This window comes from Schistocerca gregaria, chromosome X, assembly GCF_023897955.1.
Source record: "Schistocerca gregaria isolate iqSchGreg1 chromosome X, iqSchGreg1.2, whole genome shotgun sequence".
Taxonomy (NCBI): domain Eukaryota; kingdom Metazoa; phylum Arthropoda; class Insecta; order Orthoptera; family Acrididae; genus Schistocerca; species Schistocerca gregaria.
In genome coordinates this window covers 437,235,419-437,260,510 of record NC_064931.1, presented here as the reverse complement: position 1 = coordinate 437,260,510, position 25,092 = coordinate 437,235,419, and the positions used below count along the sequence as shown (strand labels likewise).

The following is a 25,092-nucleotide window of genomic DNA, read 5'->3' as shown; positions in this document are numbered from 1 at the left end:
TAGTTTAAATTAACATACATAATGTTGCTACAAGAAAAGCAAGGCTTTCACATATAATATTTGTCTCAAGCTGTAAGAGAAGATAAGCTTTTGCATGTACTGTTGATCTTTTTTGCGCGTGTTACACTTTAACGTGTATCACACATATGTGCCAGTAAAATTTTTAATAATGAGATTAATGTCTGCTCTTCAGGGTTCGAAATTCTTCTAAATGGCTAGTCATGAAAGAGTTGATTTTTAAATGAGAGTCAAACGCCCTATGATTAAATAAATTCGTGGTACATTCGTGCATATAGTTCAACTTACGTAAAAGGATATTTACTTTGAAAGTAACGATTTTCAAACCACTATTCGCAATATTTTCCCACGACCGTTAGAAATAGGTTTGTTTCAGAAGCTGCCAGAGAGCGCCAGATAACAGGCGACACCATGCTTGCACAGCTACCGTGACGTAGGAAACCCGCATGTACGTACATGTAAAGCATTGAAAAATCATACATTATTTCATAAAAGAAACAAGACATCAGAGGATACTGCAAGAGCATCGGAATTTCGTGAACGATATTAAAATTTGCACATTTAAAATGCATACTTAAAGGGCACATTCGTATGTCCAGATCCCAATGAAGTAGACCTCGACCTGATTTTCTTGGAGCACCGGTACTGTATTATATCATGCTTGGTTCTTTATTATGGCATAATGCCATACGTGCTAGAAAATGAAGAAGTGCATTTGAAATGCAGCGAACAGTTGAAACTAGCCAGTACTGTGGAATTAAACATTTTGTTTCAAATACATTGACTGCCTCTGCGGAAAAGGTTAACAAAAGTCAAATTTCTTTAGCATACAGACAAAAATAACTTCATTGTTCCGCAAGGCGATTAAAACTTGACTGTCAGAAAGGTAGGAATAAAATACAATCTGAAACTAATGACATATTTCAGCCTTCTGTAATTAAGGAATGTGTTGTAATTTACTTGAGAGCTCCTGGCCACAGATATCCGTTTTGTCATCATTTGACGTGAGAGTAAACAAAGGGGTAACAGCAAAATCACTAAATGTAAACACAGGTCACGTGGAGACTACCCTCTATAACTCAGACTGCTCTGCGCATCAGCCCCAGATCTACATTTGCGAACCGGGTCTATATTAAAAAAATAGAATTTTCAAAATATGTTCACCTTGTAGTGCACATCTTTCTGGAAAGTCTGAAACATAAAACATATGTACTCGAGGAAATGTAAGACATATCATTTGGTCTTAAGTATGCCAAAGCGCAGTGCCACGTCTCGTCATAAAGCATTTTTCTACCACACGTCCAAACTATATTTAGGAGAGTGGGAACTGTAATGTCCTGTGGTGCCTCTTCTGCTCCCAGTCGGCTGGTTTGACAGCTTGCCCCTCTTAAAAAAATCTCGCAATTAATAGCGGAAGGAATTATTTGTAATCGAGAGAACAAGAACTCTTCAGAAAATCTAACTCTTTATTGCCTATTAGTTAATAATTTGCTCTTTCGTGTGACATAAAATTAAATATGGGATATATAAAACCGATACTGACAAAGAGATAAGCAAGAAATTACACATTTCTTCAAACCTCAGCACCTAGCAATTTTTTCTCTCTAATCTTGCTACAGCTTCGCATGGCATGCTTTCCATTCTGCGAAAGAATCTATTACCTCATCAAAGTTCGTCAAACGTTTTTCTACATGAAAAATCAAAATGTCGTAATCTAGTACTGAAAAAGCTGTTAGTAAAACTAATACCAAGACTGGTGTGGTTTATCGATCTGATTACGTCTATTTTGTCACTGTCTGCTAGATAAGACAAAATAGGCCTTTCTAATGTTGCAGAAATTTTGTAACACACCAAATAAACGAGACTGTTTTGGCACAAATGGACATTTTTATAACACGACAGAATCTAATCCATGAAGTACCAATATCAAATGCCTATTAGGCCTACTACAAGCAAAAATCTTTATGTTAGAAAATAGTTTCACATTTCATTTATACGCACCAGTTTCTCAAGTATGAGATCGAAAAGTAGTATTACGAAATTCTTATATAAATTTGGAATCGTCTTATTCTTCCACAATGTGTGTGATGTCCCCGTTTCTTCTCCTTCCTCTTTCTAACAAAGAATCTTGTCATCACCAAGTCTGTAGCTATTGCTGCCACTGTCAAAATTTGTTCACCGATTAACTACACTAACCCTGTCAGAATCACAGGTTTAGTTATCCCGCGATTATTTTCCGGTTAGGCGTTATTACGTGTTCGAACAACATGTTTATTGCCTTACTTCCATAATAGAACTTACGCGGCTGCTAGCCAGGGATTGTACTACTGGCCCTTGCTAGTGTAGCAATCTGGCCAAAAATTTACTGTCAAAATTTCATTTTCTTGGATACATCTGTTATTCCTGTCAGTCTTATTTCCATTCTGATAGTCTGAATCTATGGATTTTGCTAGTAATTATAACAATGCTGACCATTCGCAAACCCAATCAACCACATAATCAGACAGGGATTGGCATTCATCCATTCAGCTTTACTCCCTCAGCTCGTGTAGCCCCCTTTTGTCTGTGGAAAGTTTATTTCTAGATGCTACAAGGATTCTCCTGAGGCCAGCCGGGGTAGCCGAGCAGTTCTAGGCGCTTCAGTCTGGGACCGCGCAACCGCTACGGTCGCAAGTTTGAATCCTGCCTCGTGCATGGATGTGTGTGTCGTCCTTAGGTTAGTTAGGTTTAAGTAGTTCTAAGTTCTAGGGGACTGAGGACCTCAAATGTTAAGTCCCAGAGCGCTCAGAGCCATTTGAACCATTTTTTATTCTCCTGACAGACACATCACGTACACTATGCATGCATACAAAAGTCAACTTATGATTCATTCAGAAGTCAACTTAAAATGTGTTCAAAAACCAACAGGGAAGCTTTTCAAAACCATATGAATAATCGAGCAAACGCGCGCTGGAGGCTAGGCGCTTTATGAAACAAATTGTTTCCTCAAGAATATGAATTTGGCGTCCCCTTTTCCCGGTAGCATCTAGCTGCTTGCTGCAACTGCTTGCACAGCCAACAGCCACATTCCTGTAGCCAGAAGCGGGAGAATCTACTACTCAAACGCGACTCAACTGCGCATGCGCATGAGCCCGCTCATAACTGCTAAAATGAATCTAAGGGAGACAGTTGTGACTTCATGCTCATTGGAGGCAATTTGTTGTTATGAAGCATTACGTAGTCTTCCTAAAGCCTTTGACACATTTTGCTGTTAGCAGACACTTGCATGAGCACTGCCATTGTATATGGCGCATTTCCTTTGCAATTTATTGTAATTTTTTTCTCTTGTTTATGTTCTATTGTTGAAGTATTTGCAGTATGGGGATACAGTAACATCCTTTGGCAGAGTATTGGTTCTTACCAGTCAAAATTACAAAAAATTAACTGAAAACTAAAACAATGAAAAATTCCCGGAATTCTAAAAAATTCCTGGGTTTTTCCCCGGTTTTCTCCCGGATGAAAAAATTCCCGGGTTTTTCCCGGTTTTCTCCCAGATGAAAAAATTCCCGGGTTTTTCCCGGATCCCCACGGTTGTCCCGGGTCGTATACACCCTGTGGTTAATATGGCTTTCATATTTGGGTGAAATATTCAGTGCTCTCAACATCTTCACGCTGCTAGGGAAGGATATCAACAAGTTCTACATTCAACATAAAACAGAAGTAACTATTAAAAAACTTGAAAGATGGTACAGTAATGTAAAAGACAGTGGTTTAAAGTATTTTCACTCCTCAGTGACTTCTTACAAATATATGGAATCAAAGTTAATGAGAAAACCTGCAGCCGCTGTAAAGGAACATATTTAAGTATTGGCCTCTATTTTCACATAATTATTCTCAAACGATTTTACTGATAAACACTTAGATTTGTAGTCATCATCATTTTCTTTGAGCCTTTGTCCAACTCCAACGCAGGGTCGGCCTAGCCACTATCGATTTGGCGATGGTATTGTCAGTGGGTGGCCAATGCCCTTCCTGTCGCCACCGCGTGCCCCCTGGGACGGAATTAGCGTACCCCCACTGTCTGCATCTAGTGTAAGCCATGAAATAGTGTGAATGTTTTCAAATGTCTGTGAGTCGTGTAACTGAGGTGGGACTTGGGGACCAGGCCAATATTTATCTAGTGGGACGTGGAAAACCAGCTGAAAATCACATCCAGGCTGGCTGACACACTGGCCCTTGTCAGTAATACGCTGAGCGGATTTGATCCAGGCCCGGCAAGCCTACCCGAGTCCAGGAAGCAGCGCATTAGCACACTGAGCTAACCTGGTGGGTAAAGAGATTTGAAGTATTTCTTATTAAATGTAAGTGTTACTATTTTCATGATATTATTTTTCATTCAATGAAGACAAGTAGCAATTATGTTCTACTGCTTTTCTTTATTTAAACTGATAATGGTTATAGCTTAATGTTTTGAGTTTTTACAAACTGATATTTTTATGTTACACCAACTGAAAGTTGTTTGTTTATGCAAGAGTATTACTTAAAATTGGTCCTTTTTTTAGCAGTTGAGTTCTGAGAATTCCTAATAAACAGTTATGGATAAGAAATCTGTCTGTAGAGCACACCTTTAAGAAGCTAGAACTGTCAACATCTGAGGAAAACTCCCTGATGGAACTATCATGTGATTCTTCTCTGAAAATTTTCTTTAAAAACTCAAGCCTAGTCACATTTTGGGTCAAAATCAAGGGATAGTATCAAGGGCTTGCAAATATAGCTTTGAAAGTCTCATTTTTAAAAAACAAATATGGAAACAGGCTTTGCATGGAAAACAATTTATGCCTAAAAATAACAAGCCCCAATCTAGAAACAGAAAGTACCGTTAACACCAAGACTAAACAATACCACAAATCTTACCGAGTTTACCATTTAATTTGTATGAAATAAATTTCTTATTGGACAAAATATTGTTTCTTTTCTTTAATAATGCTCCCTTCATCATTTTTAAAATTCTTACACAGCAAATAATTTGCAATATAATAATAGGTCAATTTCATACTACATATAACTTTTGTATTACTATTAATTGCTGTGTAGTCACTGTAGTAGTTTTTGTGTGTGTTTGAGAAAGATGATGGGTCCCATTACAAATGGAACCACTACTCTAGAGCAGTACTCACATTTGAGCCACGCAAGTATTTTACGAGGGTCGGTCAAAAAGTAATGCCTCCCATTTTTTTTCTACTTAAAAAAATTAAGTTAAGTGAAAAATTTGAATTTGGCGCCATTCCTGAAACCTTCTTCTGCAATTCACTGCAGTAGTAACTTTCTGTGTCAACAGGTGGCAGCACAGCAGAAGTTTGTAAGATGGCCGACATCGATGTTAGTTTGAGACAGCGTTGTGTGATTGAATTCTTGAATGCAGAAGGTGAAACGCCCATACGCATTCATGAAAGACTGAAGAAGGTGTATGGTGTTGTGACAGTGGATGTCAGCACTGTTAGACGATGGGTTCGTCGTTGTAAGGAAGCTGAAGGGCAAACACCGTTGACTGACGAAAAGCGGAGCGGCAGGCCGGTGAGTGCAGTGACTCCACACAACATTCAGCAAGTTGATGACATCATTCGTGGTGACCGTCGGGTGACTGCAGATGAAGTGTGTCGCATTATTTCTCTTAGTAAAGGCAGTGTGATCACGATTATTAAACAATTGGGGTACTCAAAAGTTTGTGCACGGTGGGTTCCAAGAATGTTAACCGATCAGAATAAAGAGGCAAGGAAAACAATAGCCTCCCAACACTTGCAGCGCTTCCGTTTGGAGGGAGATGAGTTTCTGAAAAAAATTGTGACCGGGGACGAAACATGGGTGCATTTTTTTGAACCCGAATCAAAGAGGCAGTCAATGGAGTGGCGTCACACAAGCTCGCCGAGGAAGAAAAAATTCAAAACTGTGCGATCGGCAGGGAAAGTTATGGCAACAGTTTTCTGGGATACAGAGGGTGTGATTCTGGTTGATTTTTTGGAGCAGGGATGCACAATAAATTCTGTTCAATACGTCACAACCCTCAAAAAACTTAAAGCACGTCTTCAGCGAGTTCGCCCAACAAAATCAATGGCAGATGTTCTTCTTTTGCATGACAATGCAAGACCACACACCAGTCGTCACACCTCTGACGAGATTGTCAAAATTGGATGGGAAGTTTTGCCTCATCCCCCATACAGCCCTGACCTGGCACCATCAGACTTCCATCTGTTCGGGCCACTAAAAGAAGCTCATCGTGGGATTCATTTTGAAGATGAGGAGGCCGTCAAAACATCCGTGCGTCAATGGCTTAGGAAGCAGAGCTGTGATTTTTACCGTGCTGGGATACATGCCCTTGTTCAGAGATGGACCAAAACTGTAGAGATGGGCGGAGATTACATTGAAAAATGACAAAATGATCCTCAATGTTGTGGTTTTCAACCTATGTAATTGCATTTAAATTTCCTGACAATTAAACGTAGGAAAAAAAAAGGAGGCATTACTTTTTGACTGACCCTCGTATATGCCCCCTTTGTTTAGATAATCTGCAGTTTCATAGTATTCATCCTGCAGTTTCATAGTATTCATCACATTAATTGCTGCCCGCCATTTGTTTTACCTACAACTAAGCCTATGCGGCCATTTCACATTAAAGTTCTGCAAAATATCTGTATTTTGCTTCCATAACTCTTCATTCAACATATGATATTTTTCAGAGACTCATCTCTTTAGACAAGGGATGGATGGAAGTCATTGTGAGTCAAATCTATTGCATAGTGTGGATGCATCCAGATTTCACATTCCACTTTTACCATTGTCAAAGAACCTTTATGGGCAAGTGGATTGTCTTCATGAAAGGTGATTATCTTTTTTCCCTGGCAATCTGTGCCTCTCTCCACAATTTTTTCCCCTCTAGATGGCCTAGAATTGATTAGTGATTAATTGTGAGAGTTTATGGGACCAAATGGTGAGGTCATCACTCCCACGATCCCAAGGTAGTCACAAAAGAAAGAGGGTCCACTAAAAGTGGACAGATCCAGTCAGAGGAGTCAAATTATAAGATAATGAAGTTAAAACACACACTGTAAAAGGCATAAGGTGAGATAGATGGGCCAGAAGTCTCTTATACCATTTGCCAGTTATTGTGTTATGCTATTCTAAGTAATTAATGATAACAATGCTTTTTGCTGTCCTGAACATGGTGACCTTAATATTCCACACAAATGAAGTTGACTTTGTTGTTTTTGTTCAAGACCACCAGCAACTGTCCACTGCTTTGAAAGTGAAAGTGATTTCATTTATGGGATGAAATAATCTACGTTGCATCAGAAGAAACAAACCACTGCACAAATTCAATAGGATTCCTTTTAAAAATTTCTGAGCAAGTCATCTTCACATTTGTTTTTCATCTCAGCTTATGTTAATTTGTCACTTTTTTGCAATTCAAAAAACAAAATTTCATTAATATCCATATAGTCTCCGTTTATACAACGCAGTTATTTATTTGTCATTAATTATGACAAATAGCACTTTACATATATGTGTCATACCTGATTAATACAAATTTGACATGTTTTATCATTTAAGATAACCCCAAATACATATGTGAAATAATCTCAACAGCAATAAAAAACTGGTTACATATATTTATAGATACACTGACAATGGTTTACTTTGCATACATTAATTCCTTGATGTCATATGGTATAACTGGGACAGTTTAGTTCAGGGATAAAGAACATTCTTGTGGGTTATTGCACTGGAATAAGAGTGCATCTATTCACTTACGAGATTTATGGTTGGCATCATGAAAGTGTTTAAAAGGAATAACTGCTCCATTTAGGGAATACAGGCAGAGAATGATTTTTATATTGCAGGCACTTCCTTATGCACCATTAAGAAGTGCACGCAGCTCTCTGCAATATACATTTCAATAGCTTTTCACAAGAATTGCAACCTGTTATTAACAAACTATAGGTTTTCAAATTCTAATTCAAAGCTTCTCCACTGTCAAATTGTAAGTAACTAAAATGAATTTATGCACAGAAACACTGTCCATGTAAAGAGGATATTGGCTTGGTTTACTAATATAACAGTTGAATTGCCCAGTTTTAAGAGAAACAATCAAAGCTATTTCATATTTACCCGAAGACAATAATATATAACTCTGGCTCCCAGACTGTATCCAATTAGTGTAACAGGCCTCTGGCCTTGTTCATGTGATAGCAGCACTTCGGCCAGTTGTTTGCCCACTTCAGCAGAGCGCCGGCAACACACCCCCCATGGATTGTCAATAACTGATGCCAAAGTCACTAATGATGCTGGCCATGTAATTGCTGTTATAATACCTGAAACATTAAGCACCATAAAATACTTTGATATTCTGACAGATAAATTCACAATGAATGAAAAATTTTTTTTTCATTACCTACATGAAAATCATTAAATTAAGAAACAATGTGAACTTTCTTACAATGCCAAGTTAAGTAATTATTTCAGATACCCTTCCCAAACAACCAATTTTTTCAAGTGACCACTATCAGACCGTGTTAAAAATATAGACTGGAATATTCAATGATACACTGCTAACAATTACACAAAATAAACAGTGTGAATAAGAACACAGCATCTTCCGATGCAAAGAACCTTGTCACATGTAGGTACAAATACTGTACTGATGTGCTGATGCCACGTTCAGGTCTATACACTTTTATATAGATGTTTTGCTGCCATGAGACTAGTGGGTTGTGATCGAATACTCGATTCTAAATCATAACATTACACGTTATATAAAACATTATCTAAGGTGATTGTTCTTCTTATCAAACATTAACATTACAAATAAAAATTACTGTTATGTTGGTATATGAGAAGTTTCTAAATCTTGAAGTAATTTTCTGTAGAAACCTTCATACACAGTAACTGTACATTAATTAAGAAAGGACAGGAACACAGCAATCAGTCACAGTCCCACTGTTTTTTTTTCTTTTTGTTATTATTCTTGCATATCTAGATTTCAGCTATAAATAGCCATCTTCAGTGCACTTGAATGAGTTACCACCCTGAAAACTCTTAGTAGTATACAGATAGGAGGAGAAATTGCGACTGACTGCTCTGTTCCTATCCTTTGTTATAATAATCTTTCTTTCATCTTGATGTTCTTGAAGGTCCATGCCTGAAGTAGTTCAGAAGCACATTCAATAAATCCTCTCACAGCCACTGTTAAGACGTTTTTTTTTGTATTTGCTCACATGACCAGTTTCAAGACCTTCTGTCTCACAATCTCTTGTACCATTATGTCTACTGGCTAAAAATCGCATGTTATGTTTCTACTGAGTTATTCAGGCACAACTTGTGATTTGCCCTCACAGGTTCACTTCCTCCAGTACCTGTCTCCTACTTTTCTAACTTCATAGAAGCCCTCCTGTACATCTTGCATGGATCAGCACTCCTGGGAGAAAGGCTACTGTGGGGAAACAGCCTAAGCAGAGCCTACAGAATTGTATCAAAAATATATATTTCATTTTGCAGCAGTTGTGCTAGTCCAGCAACATATGCAGGAGAGCTGCTGTGAAGTTTGGAAAGCAAGAAAGAGGTAATGGCAGAAGTGAAGCTATGAGAGCACATCATGCATCATACCTGGATAAATCAGTCAGTAAGAGCATGTCCCATGAAAGGCACAGTTCCAGGTTCGAGTCCTTGGCCGGTGCACAGTTTTTATCAGCTGGAAAGTTTCAAAACTGCATCCCTCCTAGGTTCTCATTATTTTACATGCCTGCTCCAACAAAGGACTTTTTTATAGCTTCCACTGCTAATCCTGTCAATTGATGGGACAAAAAAATTTCAAAACTGTCAATCCCATAATTTGTCGGGGAACAATTTCATCTGCTTTTAAATACAGAATCACACAACTGACAGGCTCAGAAGGTCTTCGCTGAGTTGTCAGGGACATGTTGTTTCTGAAACAGCTGATATATTGAGGAAATATATTTTCTGAAGCAGTTGGTAGACTGTATTTGTTATATAAAAGCAACTTGCTGTACAATGGCAGCTATTAATTCAATCTTACAGACAATGAAATTTTTCATGAATTCGACCAAGATTTTGTTAAGGACAACAGTGAGAATGATGATATTGACAATTCAGATGACAATTCTGAATTTGCACAAAAATAACTGCATCAAACTTCAAGTATTTATTGTTTTGATTTGGTAAAATTTTTGTTGAACTAATTGTTAATGTCCTATTCCGATGTTTCTTCATTTTCTGAAACATGGAACAGTTTTTCTTTGTCATAGGCTCATGAAATGAACATCATTCTGTGATGAATGTAGAACCACAAAATATTAGTCCTGATAACACTGAAAAGAGGGCTTCAAAGAACAGACTAATCTTTATGTCAAACAAAAGACAACGTAACTGACACGTGCAGATCGGCTCACTCCTGTAAGTAGAATATCTAGTTGGAAAGGGGTCACACATGTGGAAATAAAAAAAAAGTTCTTGGTTACAATTTCCCACTTGAGCATCAGCCAAAAGCCCATCATACATCACTGGAGTCAATATTCTTGTGTCTCCTGTAGTTACTGTCCAAATTTATTGAGCAGAAATAGATTCCTCCAAATTATATCAAAGATTTAGCTGAATGACAACAGATAGTTGGTGGGTTGACAGGCTTAAGGTTCTAAACAGCAAGGACATCAGTCTAGTTCATCTGTGATTAGAGATGTCTGTGAAGTACTTGCTCTGATGTTGAAAGTACATAGGAGCAGTAAGACTGATGCATTGAAAGGCACTACAGACGCCACAGTGAGAAAGAATTTATGGAGAAGTGTACAGATTGGGCCGATATGTAGATCAGAGCAGATGAGGGTCTCCCAGGGCTCATCCAAAGGCGAGAAAAGCACCACCCTGCATCAGACATGTGCCAGTTACAGAGGAAAGAATGTCTTCAAGACGGCAGATTCAGAACAGTTAAAGTGAGAAGGTTAAAAATGTAATGGACATCAGTTGACTGTCAATAATAAAACCAAGAGAAGAGAAATACATAAGGCAGCATATGGGCATCCCCAAGGCTCGGCATGCATTGAGAGTCATCCCACCCCTGCTACACTGTGGTTAACGGGTTAAAGAGCACCCACTATTTACGAGAGCAAGAACTCCAAAATAGCAAATAGGGTGCACAAAAAAGGAGACAAACCACATTGAAAAAGCAATTAAAACACAATAAGAGGGGTATGAAAGAGTGAACTGGTCAAGGAGGTAGAGCACCGAGTCCCCGAGACCCATCTTCCAATCTTCCAGTAGGAGATGCCCCAACTCCAAGCATCCCAACTCTGCCTTGAAGACAGCTTAAAACCTTATGCAGAGTGTATACATAAAATAAAAAAGGAATCCCAGATTTTTCTCGGATTTTCTGGTTAAAAATATACTTTTTTTCAGGTGAAAATATACATTTTCCCGAGTGAAAATACTCTTTTTTCTCGGTGAAAATACACTTTTCCGCGGTCCGGTAGTATACGTCGGACCCGCATGTCGCCACACGGCAGGTCTAGAGAGACTTCCTAGCAATCGCCCCAGTTGTACAGCCGACTTTGCTAGTGATGGTTCACTGACCTTTACACTCTCATTTGCCGAGACGATAGTTAGCATAGCCTTCAGCTACGTTATTTCCTATGACCTACCAAGGCGCCAGTATCCATACTATTGATATTGTGAATCATGTACCATAAAGAGCGACGTTCTCCATTAATGGATTAAAGTTAAGTATTCCACTGGCTACGTCCGTTTTTCTCAATTCTAATTCCCTTGTCATGTTCCAGACCTCACGCCAGCCTGCGTGAGCTAAAACGCGTGCATTTCGGCCTCCTTTAGTAACACGGTTGGCTCTCCTGCCAACCACAACATTGGCGACGACAGTAAAAGTGTTCTTATCTAAATTGCCCTGATTTACTTGTGTAATGGCTTCGCCACAATCTCCAGATGTACTGTCCGAATTTTATCATTTACAGAATCAGCAGACGCAGGCACTACTGGATGCCCTTGGACAGCTCGTTCAGGGTCAACGTGCGATGCAAAACGATGCGGCAGCAGCCGCTTCACCGCTAACGCAGCTACAACACGCTGTTGCACCCACTTTTCGACCTTTTGATGCTGCACTGGAAAGCTGGACAGAGTGGTCACGCCAACTTGGATTCCATCTCGCCGCCTACAGAATTCAAGGTAATGAGCGGCAGCCTTTTTTGTTATCTTCCGTGGGGGTGCACACGTACCGTGTGAAAGTCAAATTATTTCCCCGCCGTGACGTAGCAACTCTGTCCTACGAAGAAATTTTGTCTGCATTAGATGCATATTTCAAAGAATCACTCATTGTAGTTGCAAAAAGGTATACCTTCTTTCGTACAAAACATACGGCAGGTCAGACTAATCAAGAGTGGGTTGCAACCTTGCAAGGCGTTACTAGGGATTGTGCTGTTGTCAATGTGGACTCCCTTATTCAGATACTATGGTACGTGATGCAACTGCACAGAACGTTTCTGATGTTCATATAAGGGAACAGATTTTGAAACTAGTAAACCCCTCCCTTCAACAAGTGATGGACATATTGGATCAGCAGGATACACTTGACTTTGCTCAGGAATCATTTGAAACTTCGCCAGCAGTGTATCAGGTTAACCGGCCTGTCGGGCAAGCTGCACAGAGCAGTAAACAGCCCTCGCGCCCGGCCGCACCGCTCCCGCCAGGCTCTCAGCCACGTGTCTCGTGCCGGCAAGCAAATGCAGTGATCAAATCATGCCCGCGGTGTGCTACTAAACATTCGCGTGAGAATTGCCCGTCACGCCAAGCTATTTGCTTTTATTGTCATAAAAAAGGACATGTTCAGAGTGTTTGCCAGAAAAAGCTCAGATCGGAAGCTCAAAACCGTTCCAGGCCCTTTGCTTCGTGCCGGAATTTGAATCGAACCAAGGATCCTCAGGCTCGCGAAACTTTGCCCATGGAAATTCATGTAGTTCATTCCACTCCGCCCAGTGCCACTCTCTAACAGTGACTGTGTTCATCCCAAAAATAGAGTGCGTCGACATTGCCGGAACTCCCGTCAAGTCGCAAGTGATTATGTACCAGTGTCAGTTCACGTTGCATGAGACAGTCGCTCTTGTCCTCAGCAGGACAATAAACTTTTTGTAGACTTGGACATTAACGGCAAAGTGATACCACTCCAGCTCGATACCGGAGCTGCAGTTTCACTGATCAATCAAGACACTTACAAACTGCTGGGAACACCTCCGTTGCGTGCCGCAAATGTTAACTAGCTATTCAGGACAAAAGATCCCTGTGTTAGGACAGTGCAGCCTTCTTGCAACATAAAAGGGACAAACAAAACGTGTCATTTTACGTCCTTCGTTCTTCTTCTGCAGTGAACTTGTTTGGTTTTGATTTATTTCAGTTGTTTAACTTGTCTATAGTAAATCAGGTCCTATCAGTGAACCAGACTGTGCCTTCAGACAGTGTTTCTCGTCTATGTGAAGAATTTGCAGACATTTTTGCACCGGGCCTCAGTTGCGCTAAGAACTATAAAGCACATTTGGAACTGAAAGTAAACGCGCAACCAAAATTTTTCAGAGCACAAAAAGTTTCCCACGCATTGCGCGATGAGGTCGCAAACACATTACACGATTTGGAATCACAAGCTGTAATTGAACGTGTGCAGGCTTCTCTCTGGGCATCACCCTTAGTAATTTTGCGAAAACCTACCGGAAAGTTGAGACTTTGTGTGGACTTCAAGGCAACAGTGAATCCACAACTAGTGATTGCAACTTTTTCTTTACCCCGCCCGGAAGATCTTTTTGAGTAACTGTGCCCGGGTAAATATTTTTCGAAGTTGGACCTAGCAGATGCGTACTTGCAAATACTGATGGACGACGAACCTTGCCATTCGGGTGTGCATCCGCCCCTGCATTGTTTCAGCAATATCTACAAACTGTTTGTGCGTCGGTCCCTAGTGCGGCAAATTATCTGGATGATATTGTGATCTACGGAAAGACGGAAGAAGAACATTTGGCCAATTTCAGAACATTATTTCAGGTCTTGCGACAACATGGTCTCCGCTTGCAGAAAGACAAATGTGTGTTTTTTGTTCGAGATTTGCCATATTTGGGACATGTTCTCAAGGCCCAAGGCATACATCCCAGTCCACCAACCTCCGTGCCATACAAGACTTGCCGTCGCCCCAGAATTTGAAGCAGCTGCAGAGTGTGCTGGGAAAAATCAACTATTATCATAAATATATTCCGCATGCCTCTTCCATTTCAGCTCCGCTTCATCGCTTACGCCGTACAGGTGTTCCATTCGTCTGAACGACGGAATGCGAACGCGCCTTTCGCCAGTTGAAATCGGCGTTGCTTTCCAATACTTGCCTTATGCCATTCGATCCCCAGAACCCCCATTTGTTGATGATGGATGCATCAGATTTCGGGATCGGTGCTGTGCTTGCTCACAAAGATGGATCGCACGATCGCCCTATTGCTTTGCGTCCAAATTGCTCTCGTCTGCGCAAAGAAATTATTCACAGATCAAGAAAGAAGCATTGGCTCTCGTATTTGGTGTTACAAAGTTTCACGATTTCTTGTATGGTCGTCACTTTACCATAATCACAGACCACAAACCTTTGACATCGCTTTTTCATCCGACCAAGCATGTACCTCCATGTACAGCACAGAAATTCATTCGCTAGTTTATTTTCCTCTCGCAGAACCGCTACGATATCTTGTATTGGTCCACTGCTAAGCATGGAAACGCCAATGCGTTGTCCCGCTTGCCTGATGCTGAGGATAAGGCACTCGATTCCTCCGAACTTGCTTGCATGTTCATTGATGCGGAAAGCGATGATGTGGTCGAATCATTTCCGATTGATTTTCGTCGTGTAGCTACAGCCACAGCTGCTGACCCTGTCCTTGCTCCCGTTCTGCATTTTGTTGCTACGCAATGGCCCTTGTCAAAGCCACGGATAGGGGACCCATTGGTTCGCCGATTTTTTGCTCACAAGGAGAGACTTTTTGTACGACGTGGTGTTTTGCTGTTGCGTTCTGATAATGATCACTCCAGGGTCGTGGTACCACGTTTGTTACAGTCCTCTGTCTTACAGCTTCTCCACCAAGGACATTGGGGTATAGTGAGAACAAAACAACTTGCTCGTCAGCACTGTACTTGGTTTGGAATCTATGCTGCGATTACAAATATGTGCTCTTCTTGCATGAAGACAACAATCAGCACCACCGCGGAAATTTTTGCATGGCCAAAAGCCACTTCCCTTTGGCAATGCTTACACATCGATTTTGCTGGTCCATTCTGGAATGCTCAATGGTTGGTTGTGGTAGATTCATTCAGTAATTTTCCTTTTGTTGTCCGGATGTGTTCCACGACGTCCTCTGCCACCATCCAAGCGTTATCCGCTATCTTTTGCATTGAAGGTCTTCCACAGACTATTGTTTCCGACAATGGCCCACAATTCATGTCCGCAGAATTTCAGTCATTCTGCAAGGCCAACGGTATTCAACATCTGACATCCGCGCCATTTTCGCCACAGTCAAACGGTGCCGCTGAACGACTGGTCCAGACTTTCAAGTCACAGATGTTGAAGTTGAGAGTCGCATTCTCGGGAGGACACGTTATTGCTCTTTTTGTCCTCATATCACTCTCAGCCCCGAGATGGTCACTCGCCGGCTGAGTTGCTCCACGGTCGCCCTCATCAAACCTTGATGTCTTTGCTGCATCCGCCGCATCGGGTTCCTGTGCAGCGGCAGACACCTGCTTTTGCTCCAGGCGAAGTTGTCTACTATCGCCACTACCGAGGTTCACGTCGTTGGCTCGAAGGGCGCATTCTTCGCTGCCTTGGACGCGCTATGTATCTGGTTTTGAGGGCCTCTGGTGAGGTGCGTCGGCATCTCCATCAGCAGCGCCTCTGTCGTCGCACGGGATCTGCCGCTCGCCGTCTGCTTTCGGCGACAGTGCCATCCGGTCAGCGCCCCAAGGACCCATCTACTGGCTCGCCTCAGCCCCAGGTGTTACCGATGCTGCCTTCCATTTTGCCCCATGGCGACGCGTCGCTGCAACCGCCGGGCGCCTCCCTGGGTCACGCGCAGTCGATCGCTTCCCATGACCAGTTGTACTCAGATATGGAACTCTTGCCCGCTCCGGACCATATATTGTCTTTGCCCGTCGGGTGCCCAGGCTCGATGGAGGTAGACCCTTCGGCCCCTCCTGTCTCTCTACGGGTGTATACACCGCATGTTGGCGTGCACCATGGAGCAGGTTTTCAGGCGTTTCCTAGCTCCCCGCGGTCCGAATGGCAGGGTGCAGGTGGCGCAGCCTCGCCTGTTAGGCTCCACACCTCGTCGCATATGTCAACATGGGGTCCTCCCCAGGGCGGGCGGAAGCCACAACCATATGCCGATTTGCGGGGGAGGAATGTGGTGTCACCGCCAGGCACCACACTTGCTAGGTGGTAGCCTTTAAATCGGCCGCGGTCCGGTAGTATACATCGGACCCGCGTGTCGCCACTATCAATGATTGCAGACCGAGCGCCGCCACACAGCAGGTCTAGAGAGACTTCCAAGCACTCGCCCCAGTTGTACAGCCGACTTTGCTAGCGATGGTTCACTGACCTCTACGCTCTCATTTGCCGAGGCGATAGTTAGCATAGCCTTCAGCTACGTTATTTGCTACGACCTACCAAGGCGCCAGTATCCATACTATTGATATTGTGAATCATGTACCAAATAGAGCGACGTTCTCCATTAATGGATTAAAGTTAAGTATTCCACCTCACGCCTGCCTGCGTGAGCTAAAACGCGTGCATTTCGGCCTCCTTCAGTAACACGGTTGGCTCTCCTGCCAACCAAAACTGTAAATGATTGTATACTTTCCCTCAGAGCTGCAAACTTTATCAGTTTTTTTAGTAGTAAAGGTTTTATACACCGGTGTAGAACTTCCTGACACTTTAGGAAATGAAATATAGCAAAAAATGATGTCTTTTTATATGTGCAGCAACAAGTACACTGTGTATTTTCTTATTACAAAAGTATAAATACAAATTCCACCAAATACAGCACAATAGTTTTCAAAGCACAGGAATCAAGATTGTGATGTGCTTTGTCATCCAATCATAGTTCATTTATGTGATCTTGCCAGTCAATAGCAACATCACTGTTACGTAGTGCAAACACACAAATAGGAAAAGTTAATGGTTTAAATTAATATATATACAGCACAGCTACAAGAAAAGCTAAGCTTCCACATTTAATATTGGTCCTTTTTTTGTATGTGTTACCCTTTAAGATATGTCAAACACAAATGTGCCAGTAAAATTTTAAATAAATGACTAGTCTTCTGGGTCTGAAATTTTATAAGTGGCTGGTCCTCAAAGGGTTAAGTTTTGAATAACAGTCAAATGCTCTGTGCTTTTATAAATACATTGCACCTTCTCACATGTAACATAATTCATCTTTGAAAGTAATGCTCCTCAAACCACCATTCACAATATTTTCCAACGACCTGCTAGAAATAGGTTTGTCTGAACAGTTGCCAGAGTGCTGTAAAACAAACATTACTGCACATGTGCAGCTACGATGACGTAAGAAGAATGTGCCTGATGTTTGCCCTGCTCATATGCTTTTTGTCACATTTCTGTTTGCAATTTCGTGTGTAGTGGGGCATCACATGACCACGTTCAGAGAGCACATACAAACTTATTGTACTTAGTGTAATTGTTTTATCATATCCTATCCAGATAAGGAATGCAAAATAAGAAAGTAGTCCTTAGCATAATATTCATTTAAAAACTAGACTCTGCAACTCGAAGGTACCCTAATATTTTGCTATGTGGTGACTCATCAAATATTTTTAATTTTCTTTATTTTTTTTATTTTTTTATTCATACTCTGTAATGCTGTTATCTAGCATTTCAAATCAGGTTTACATAAACATGGCACTGCAGAAAGCTAGTAAGAAGGAATACAAATTTTTTGTATAAATAAAACAGTTGTTTGTATATACCAGAATTAGAGACAGTAAATTTTTCATGACTTTTTCAAATGGTATAAAAATTAACAAGGTTATCTGTGAAGTCAAGAAACTGGCTTTTTACTTTGTACTCCAGGAGTAAATACAAAGCCTTTTGGGGAGTTATAATGATAAAACACGTGTAACTGTCAGTCTACAACTTACCAAAGAATGGCGTTCTGTAAATTTTAGAAGTAAACAACACCAATTAAGAAGTAAATTTTAGAAGTAAACAACACCAATTAAGAAGTAACGTCAAGCCTAGAGGAGGGGCCTGACAAGGGTTGAAACGTGTTTTGCAATTGAAAAACATTGTATTTCATGAAAGGCAAATTTGTAAATTTCTCCAAAAGCTATCAATATATCTGACACAAAATATTTTATTCAATACTAATGTCGAAATTTGCATGCTTAGTCGTTTTCAAGTGAACATTTACATATGTTTGTAGGTATATAGCAACAAAAAATTTAACATTATGTCATAAAAGAAACAAAACATCAAAGTACTCCAAGTGCAGCAAAATTTCGTAAACCATAGTAAACTGCATAATTCGGCTCAAAGTGCACAATCATATGAGCAGATTTAGACTGAAGTAGGCCGCTGCCTGGTATTAAACTTTTCAGTGTGGTTTCTGAAAGCAAATTTTCTTGGAATAAAGGTACTGTATTATCTCATGTTTGGTTCTTTATTATGGTATTATGTCGTACGTGCCAGAAGGTGAAAATGTGCATTTGAAATTCAGCAAAATGGGTGAAACTAGCCCATAGTGTGGAAAAAAACACATCATTTACAATAAATTGGTTGCTTGTGCAAAAAATATTAATAAAAGCAAAAATTTCTTTACCAAGCCAACATAAATATCTACATTTTTTGAAAGACGATTAATGTTCAATTGCCAATAATGTGGAAATAAAATAAGAAAACTGAAACTAATAACATATTTTAGTCTTCTGTAATTATGTGAATATATTTTAATTCACTTGATAGCTTCCATCCACAGAAATCCATTTTGTTTTCCTTTGATATGTGAACTGTAAATGAAAACGGCAAAATCATGAAACGTAAAAACAAACATAAAAACACGTCACGTTGCGACTACCCGCCCCCCCTCCCCCCCCAACAACAATGACAGACTGCTCTGAGCCTGCACAACTCTGGCAGCTTGGGTGCACTAGAAAATCTTTTCTGGCTAGCATCTGGCTGCTTGTTGCTACTGCTCAGCCAACAGCCACACTTAAGTAGCAGAAGCAGGAGGAGGAACTGCTCATAAGTGAAATCAGCTCTGGGCATGCACGTGAGCCCACTGGCAACTGATCAAATGAAACTAATGTAAACAGTTGTGATATCATGCACATCAAAAGCAGTTTGTTGTTATGAAGTACTGCATAGGATTCGTCCTAAAGGCTTTGACACATTTCGCTGTTGACAGACACTTGTGTGTGCACTGTATTTTGTCGTAAATGGTACATTTTCTTTGCAATGTAATTTTCAATTTTGGTGTTTTCCTCTCGTTTATGTTTTATTGTTGCAGTTTTAATCTGCAGAAGTTGGCTAAAGTAAAATTCTTTGTTAGTGTTCAGTTCTTATCAGCAAATATTACAACAATTTAACTGAAACTGAAACAATGAAAAATTGCCAGAATTCTAAAAAAATTCCTGGGTTTTTGCTCATTTTCTCCAGGATGACAAAATTGCTGCTGTTTTTTTTTCTTTTTTTTGTGGATATCCCAGCTGTTCCAAGGCATATATGCCCTGTTCTATCTCAAAATAGAGCTCACTTTCAAGCAGAAGATGCAGAACCAGCTCAACTGTCTGTGAATGAGCTGTCAATATTTTAAGCAATGAATTTGGAAAGTCATCCTCAGCATGGAGGAAGAGAACAAAGAGGCATTCCAGCAGGATATGAACTACTGTCTGTAAGGCTCCACAACTACAATGTTGGTGTGGCTTGTTACATAAAATGAAACTATCGATTAGCCTGGTTTGACTTATGTTGTGGCAACATAGGATGGTGGATTCATTCTGGGAAGAACAGAAGAAAAGTACCATGAAGCAGTAGTCTCTTTGATGGTGCAGAGTTTATGAGAGGGAGCAGAGCCAACCAGATATCATTCCATCTCCAAGTGAGCAGAGGTCTTACTTGTACCCATAAATCCATACCTGGAACTGGCGAAGCAAATGGGGGGTGATTAATCGGTCCTCTAGCCAAACAGTCAGCCTGTTCGTCGCTGGGGATACTCACATGATGTGGAATCCAGAGAGAGAGACAACTGAGCTGAGCAGTCAGTATGGCTAAGTTCATTGGGATAATTGTGAACAGCAGAGACCTCAGGCTGACAAGAGTCAAGTCACTACAAATAAAAAAAGTGGTTGGTGAGATCCATTTAAAAAAATGAAGAGCTCTGTTAATAGCTATCAGCTAAACTACATCCTATCTTATCCCTAGTTTTAGAGCCATCAGTGTAAAAGATAGAACAGGGTGTATACGTGGACAAGGAAAAAAAATTCCCGGATTTCCCGGTTAAAAATACACTTTCTCCAGGGTGACAGTGTATTTTACCTTATCAATTCTTTGAAGGATTACGGTTTTATACATGAGCACACAATTTCCCTGCACTTTAGAAAACGAAACTCGGGGAAAAGGACACGTTTTGGAAATATCTTTGATGTGCAGCAACATGTACGCCGCATATTTTCTTCTTACGAAAGCATACATAGGAATTCCACCAAACACCGCATGTTACTTTCCGAATCATTGAAATCGAGATTTCGATGCGCTTTTGTAAGCCGTTCGTAGCTCATGTCATGTGGTCTCGCCAGCCGATGACAACGGATATTCAGAGCATAGGACACATGTTGTAGTTAGCCAACAGCAACACAACTGTTAAGTAGCATGAACACACAAACAGGGAAAGTTAATAATTTAAACTAATATTAATAGTGTTGCTACAAGAAAAGAAAAGCTTTCACATATAATATTGGTCTCAAGCTGCAAGAGAAACTAAGCTTTCACATATAATATTGGTCTCAAGCTGCAAGAGAAACTAAGCTTTCGCATATACTGTTGATCTTTCTTGTGCCTGTTATACTTTAAGATATATCACACAAATGGGCCAGTAAAATTTGTAATAATGACATAAAAGTCTGATCTTCAGGGTTCGAAATTATTCTAAATGGCTGGTCATCAAAGAGTTGATTTTTAAATGAGAGTCAAACGTTCTGTGATTTAAGAAATTCATGGTACATTCTCACACATAGTTTAACTTACGTAAAAGGATATTTACTTTGAAAGTAACGCTTTTCAAACCACCATTCACAATATTTTCCTGCGACCTGTCAGAAATAGGTTCGTTTCAGCAGTTGCCAGAGAGCGCCAGATAACAGGCGACACCGTGCTTGCACAGCTACCGTGACGTAGGAAGCCCCTATGTACGTACGTGTAAAACATTGAAAGATCATACATTATGTCATAAAGGAAACATGACACCCGAGAATACTCCAAGAGCATCGGAATTTTATGAACCATACTAATATGTGCACATTTAAAATGCACACTTAAATTGCACATTTGTACGTCCAGATTCCCAATGAACTACACCTCGACCGGATATTAAGCTTTTCAGTGTGATTTTCAGGATGTAAATTTTCTTGGAGCGCCAGTACTGTATTATATCATGTTTCGTTCTGTATTATGGCATAATGCCATATGTCCTAGAAGATTAAAACGTGAACTTGAAATGCAACAAACAGTTGAAACTAGCCAGTACTGTGGAATTAAACATTTCGTTTCACATACATCGACTGTCTCTGCAGAATAGGTAAATAAAAGGCAAATTTATTTGGTAAACAGACAAAAATAACTTCATTGTTCTACAAGGCGATTAATGCTTGACTGCCAGAAAGGTGGAAATAAAATCTGTAACTAATGACATATTTTAGCCTTCCGTAATTACGTGAATGTATTTTAATTCACTTAGCTCCCGGCCAGAGATATCTGTTTTCTTTCATTTGATGTGAGAGTAAACGAAGGGGAAACAGCAAAATCATTAAATGTAAACATTGGCCCCTGGAGAGTACCCACTATAGCTCAGACTGCTCTGCGCATCAGTCCCATATCTACGACATTTGAGAACAGGGTCAATACTAAAAAAAAATAGAATTTTCAAAATATGTTCGCCTTGTAGCACACATCTTTCTGAAAAGTCTGAAACATAAAACATATATACTCGAGGAAATGTAAGACATATTATTTGGTCTGAAGTATGCCAAAGTGCAGTGCCACACCTCTTCATAAGGCATTTTTCTACCGCACGTCCATACTATATTCAGGAGAGTGGAAATTGAAATGTCCTGTGGTGCTTTCCTGCTCCCAGTCGTCCGATTTGACAGCCTGCCTTTAAAAAAATCTCGCAGTTAATAGCGGATGAGATTATTTTTAATCGAGAGAACAAGAACTCTTCAGAAAATATGAACTCTCTATTGCCGATTAGTTAATAACTTGCTGTTTCGTGTGACATAAAATTAAATATAGGATGTATAAAACCAATACCGACAAGAGATAAGCAAGAAATTACACATTTCTTCAAACCTTAGCTCCAGCATTTTTTTCTCTCTAATCTTGCTACAGCTTTACATAGTGTGCTTTCCTTTCTGCGAAAGGATCTATTATGTCATCAAAGTTTGACAAACGTTTTGCTACATGAAAAATCAAAATGTCGTTATCTAATACTGAAAAAGCTGTTAATACAAATAATACCCAAGACTGCTGTGTTTTCTCGGTCTGATTATGTCTCATTTGTCACTGTCTGCTAGATAAAACAAAATAGGGCTTTCTAATATGGCAGCAATTTTTTAACACCAAATAAACGAGACGGTTTTGGCATAAATGGACATTTTTATAACATGACAGAATGTAATCCAATAAGTACCAACATCAAATGCCTATTAGGCCTACTACAAGCAAAAAGCTTTATGTTAGGAAATAGTTTCACATTTCATTCATACGCACCAGCTTCTCAAGCATGAGATAGAAAAGTAGTATTACGAAATGTTTATATAAATTTGGAATTGTCTTATTCTTCCGTAATGTGTGTGATGTCCCCGTTTCTTCTCCTTCCTCGTTCTAACAAACAATCTTGTCATCATCAAGGCCGGCCAGTGTGGCTGAGCAGTCCTAGGCGCTTCAGTCTGGAACTGCGTGACCGCTACGGTCGCAGGTTCAAATCCTATCCCGGGCATGGATGTGTGAGACGTCCTTAGGTTGGTTAGGTTTAAGTAGTTCCAAGTTCTAGGGGTAGTTATTGCTGCCACTGTCAAAATTTGTTCGCCAATTAACTTCACTAACCCTGCCAGAATCACAGGTTTAGTTATCCCGGGATTATTTTCCGGTCAGGCGTTATTACGTGTTCGAACAACACGTTTTCCACATTACTTCCAGAATAGAACTTACGTGGCTGCTAGGCGGGGCTGTACTACTGGTCCTTACTAGTGTAGCAATCTGGCCAACAATTTCCTGTCAAAATTTCGTTTTCTTGGATACACCGAGAAGATAATACGTAATCTTTCTCACCTGTTATTCCTGTCAGTCGTTCATTTCCACTCTGGTAGGCTGAATCTATGGATTTCGCTAGTAATTATAAGAATACTGATCATTCGCAAATCCAATCAATCAACCACATAATCAGACAGCTTTTGGCATTCATCTGTTCGGCTTTACTCCCTCAGCTCGTATAGCCCCGTCCCCTTTCGTAGATGCGACGAGGATTCTCTTGACAGAGACATCACGTACACCATGCACGCATTCAAAAATCAACTTATGATTCATTTAGAAATCAACTTAAAATGTATTCAAAAATGTTCAAAGACCAACAGGGATGTGTTTCAAAATCATATGAATAATCGATATACCAACGTGAGCTAGATGCTAGGCGCTTTGTGAAACAAGTTTTTTCCCCATGAGTATATGAATTTGGCACCCCCCTTTTCCCGGTAGCATCTAGCTGCTTGTTGTGACTGCTTGCACAGCCAACAGCCATATTCCTGTTGCCAGAAGCGGGAGAATCTACTACTCAAACGTGACTCAACTGTGCATTCGCATGAGCCCGTGCGTAACTGCTACAACAAATCAAATATAAACAGTTACGACTTCACACTCAATGGAGGCAATTTGTTGTTGTGAAACACTGCATAGTCTTTGACACATTTGCAATTGGCAGACGCTGGCATGAACATTGCCTGTTGTTGTTGTATATGGCGCATTTCCTTTGCAATTTATTTTCCTTTTTGCTCTCGTTTATATTTTATTGTTGAAGTATTATTCTGCAGTAGCGGGATACAGTAATATCCTTTGTTAGAGTATCTGTTCTTAATAGTCAAAATTTCAAAAATTTAACTGAAAACAAAAACAATGAAAAATTCCTGGAATGCTAAAAATATCCCGGGTTTCTCCTGGATGAAAAAGTTCCCGGGTTTTTCCCGGATCTCCCGGTTGTCCCGGGTCGTATACACCCTGTAGAATAATTCCTGAAACTCCTGAAGAGCTGAATGTAATGAATGACAAGAAGTCATGGGGCGGGAAGGAGGGGGGAGGAGGAGATGGAGGAAGAGCGACTGATATTTATGGACCTGGGAGGAGAGGTAGATATCACTGGCAGAGGGCTGCGTGGCACATTCCACCTGGTAATCTCACCAAAGGGCACGTATCAGGAGGTCAATTGCCCTTGTATGGAAAAAGAATGGGGTATGTTGGACCATAGGGGAATTGTAGAATGGCAACTGCATAGAATATTAAGAGTTGGTACTATCGAAACTGGAGAGGGCAGATTCCCACTTCAGCAAGGAGACTTTCTATGGCACTAGTCCAGAAGGCACCAGTGGTCAGACGAAGCCCACAAAGATGGACTGCATATAACAATTTCAAAACTTAAGGCATAGCCAAGGCATAAGCCTGGCAACCACTTGAGATGGGACCAGGACCCAATAAAGGCGGAGAAGAGTAGCACAATCTGACCCCCAAGAGAA

At 40.5% G+C, this 25,092-nt stretch overlaps 1 protein-coding gene across 4 annotated transcripts in view; it reads right to left on the bottom strand.

The window, feature by feature from the left end:
* Positions 1 to 25,092, bottom strand: part of LOC126298609 (transmembrane and coiled-coil domain-containing protein 4-like) — a 155,696-nt gene that overhangs the window by 68,803 nt on the left and 61,801 nt on the right. For all 4 annotated transcript variants that reach the window (XM_049990011.1, XM_049990010.1, XM_049990013.1 and 1 more), the window contains one exon: positions 8,161 to 8,363. In XM_049990011.1, the coding sequence (XP_049845968.1) occupies positions 8,161 to 8,363 (203 nt within the window). The remainder of the gene's footprint in view (positions 1 to 8,160; positions 8,364 to 25,092) is intronic.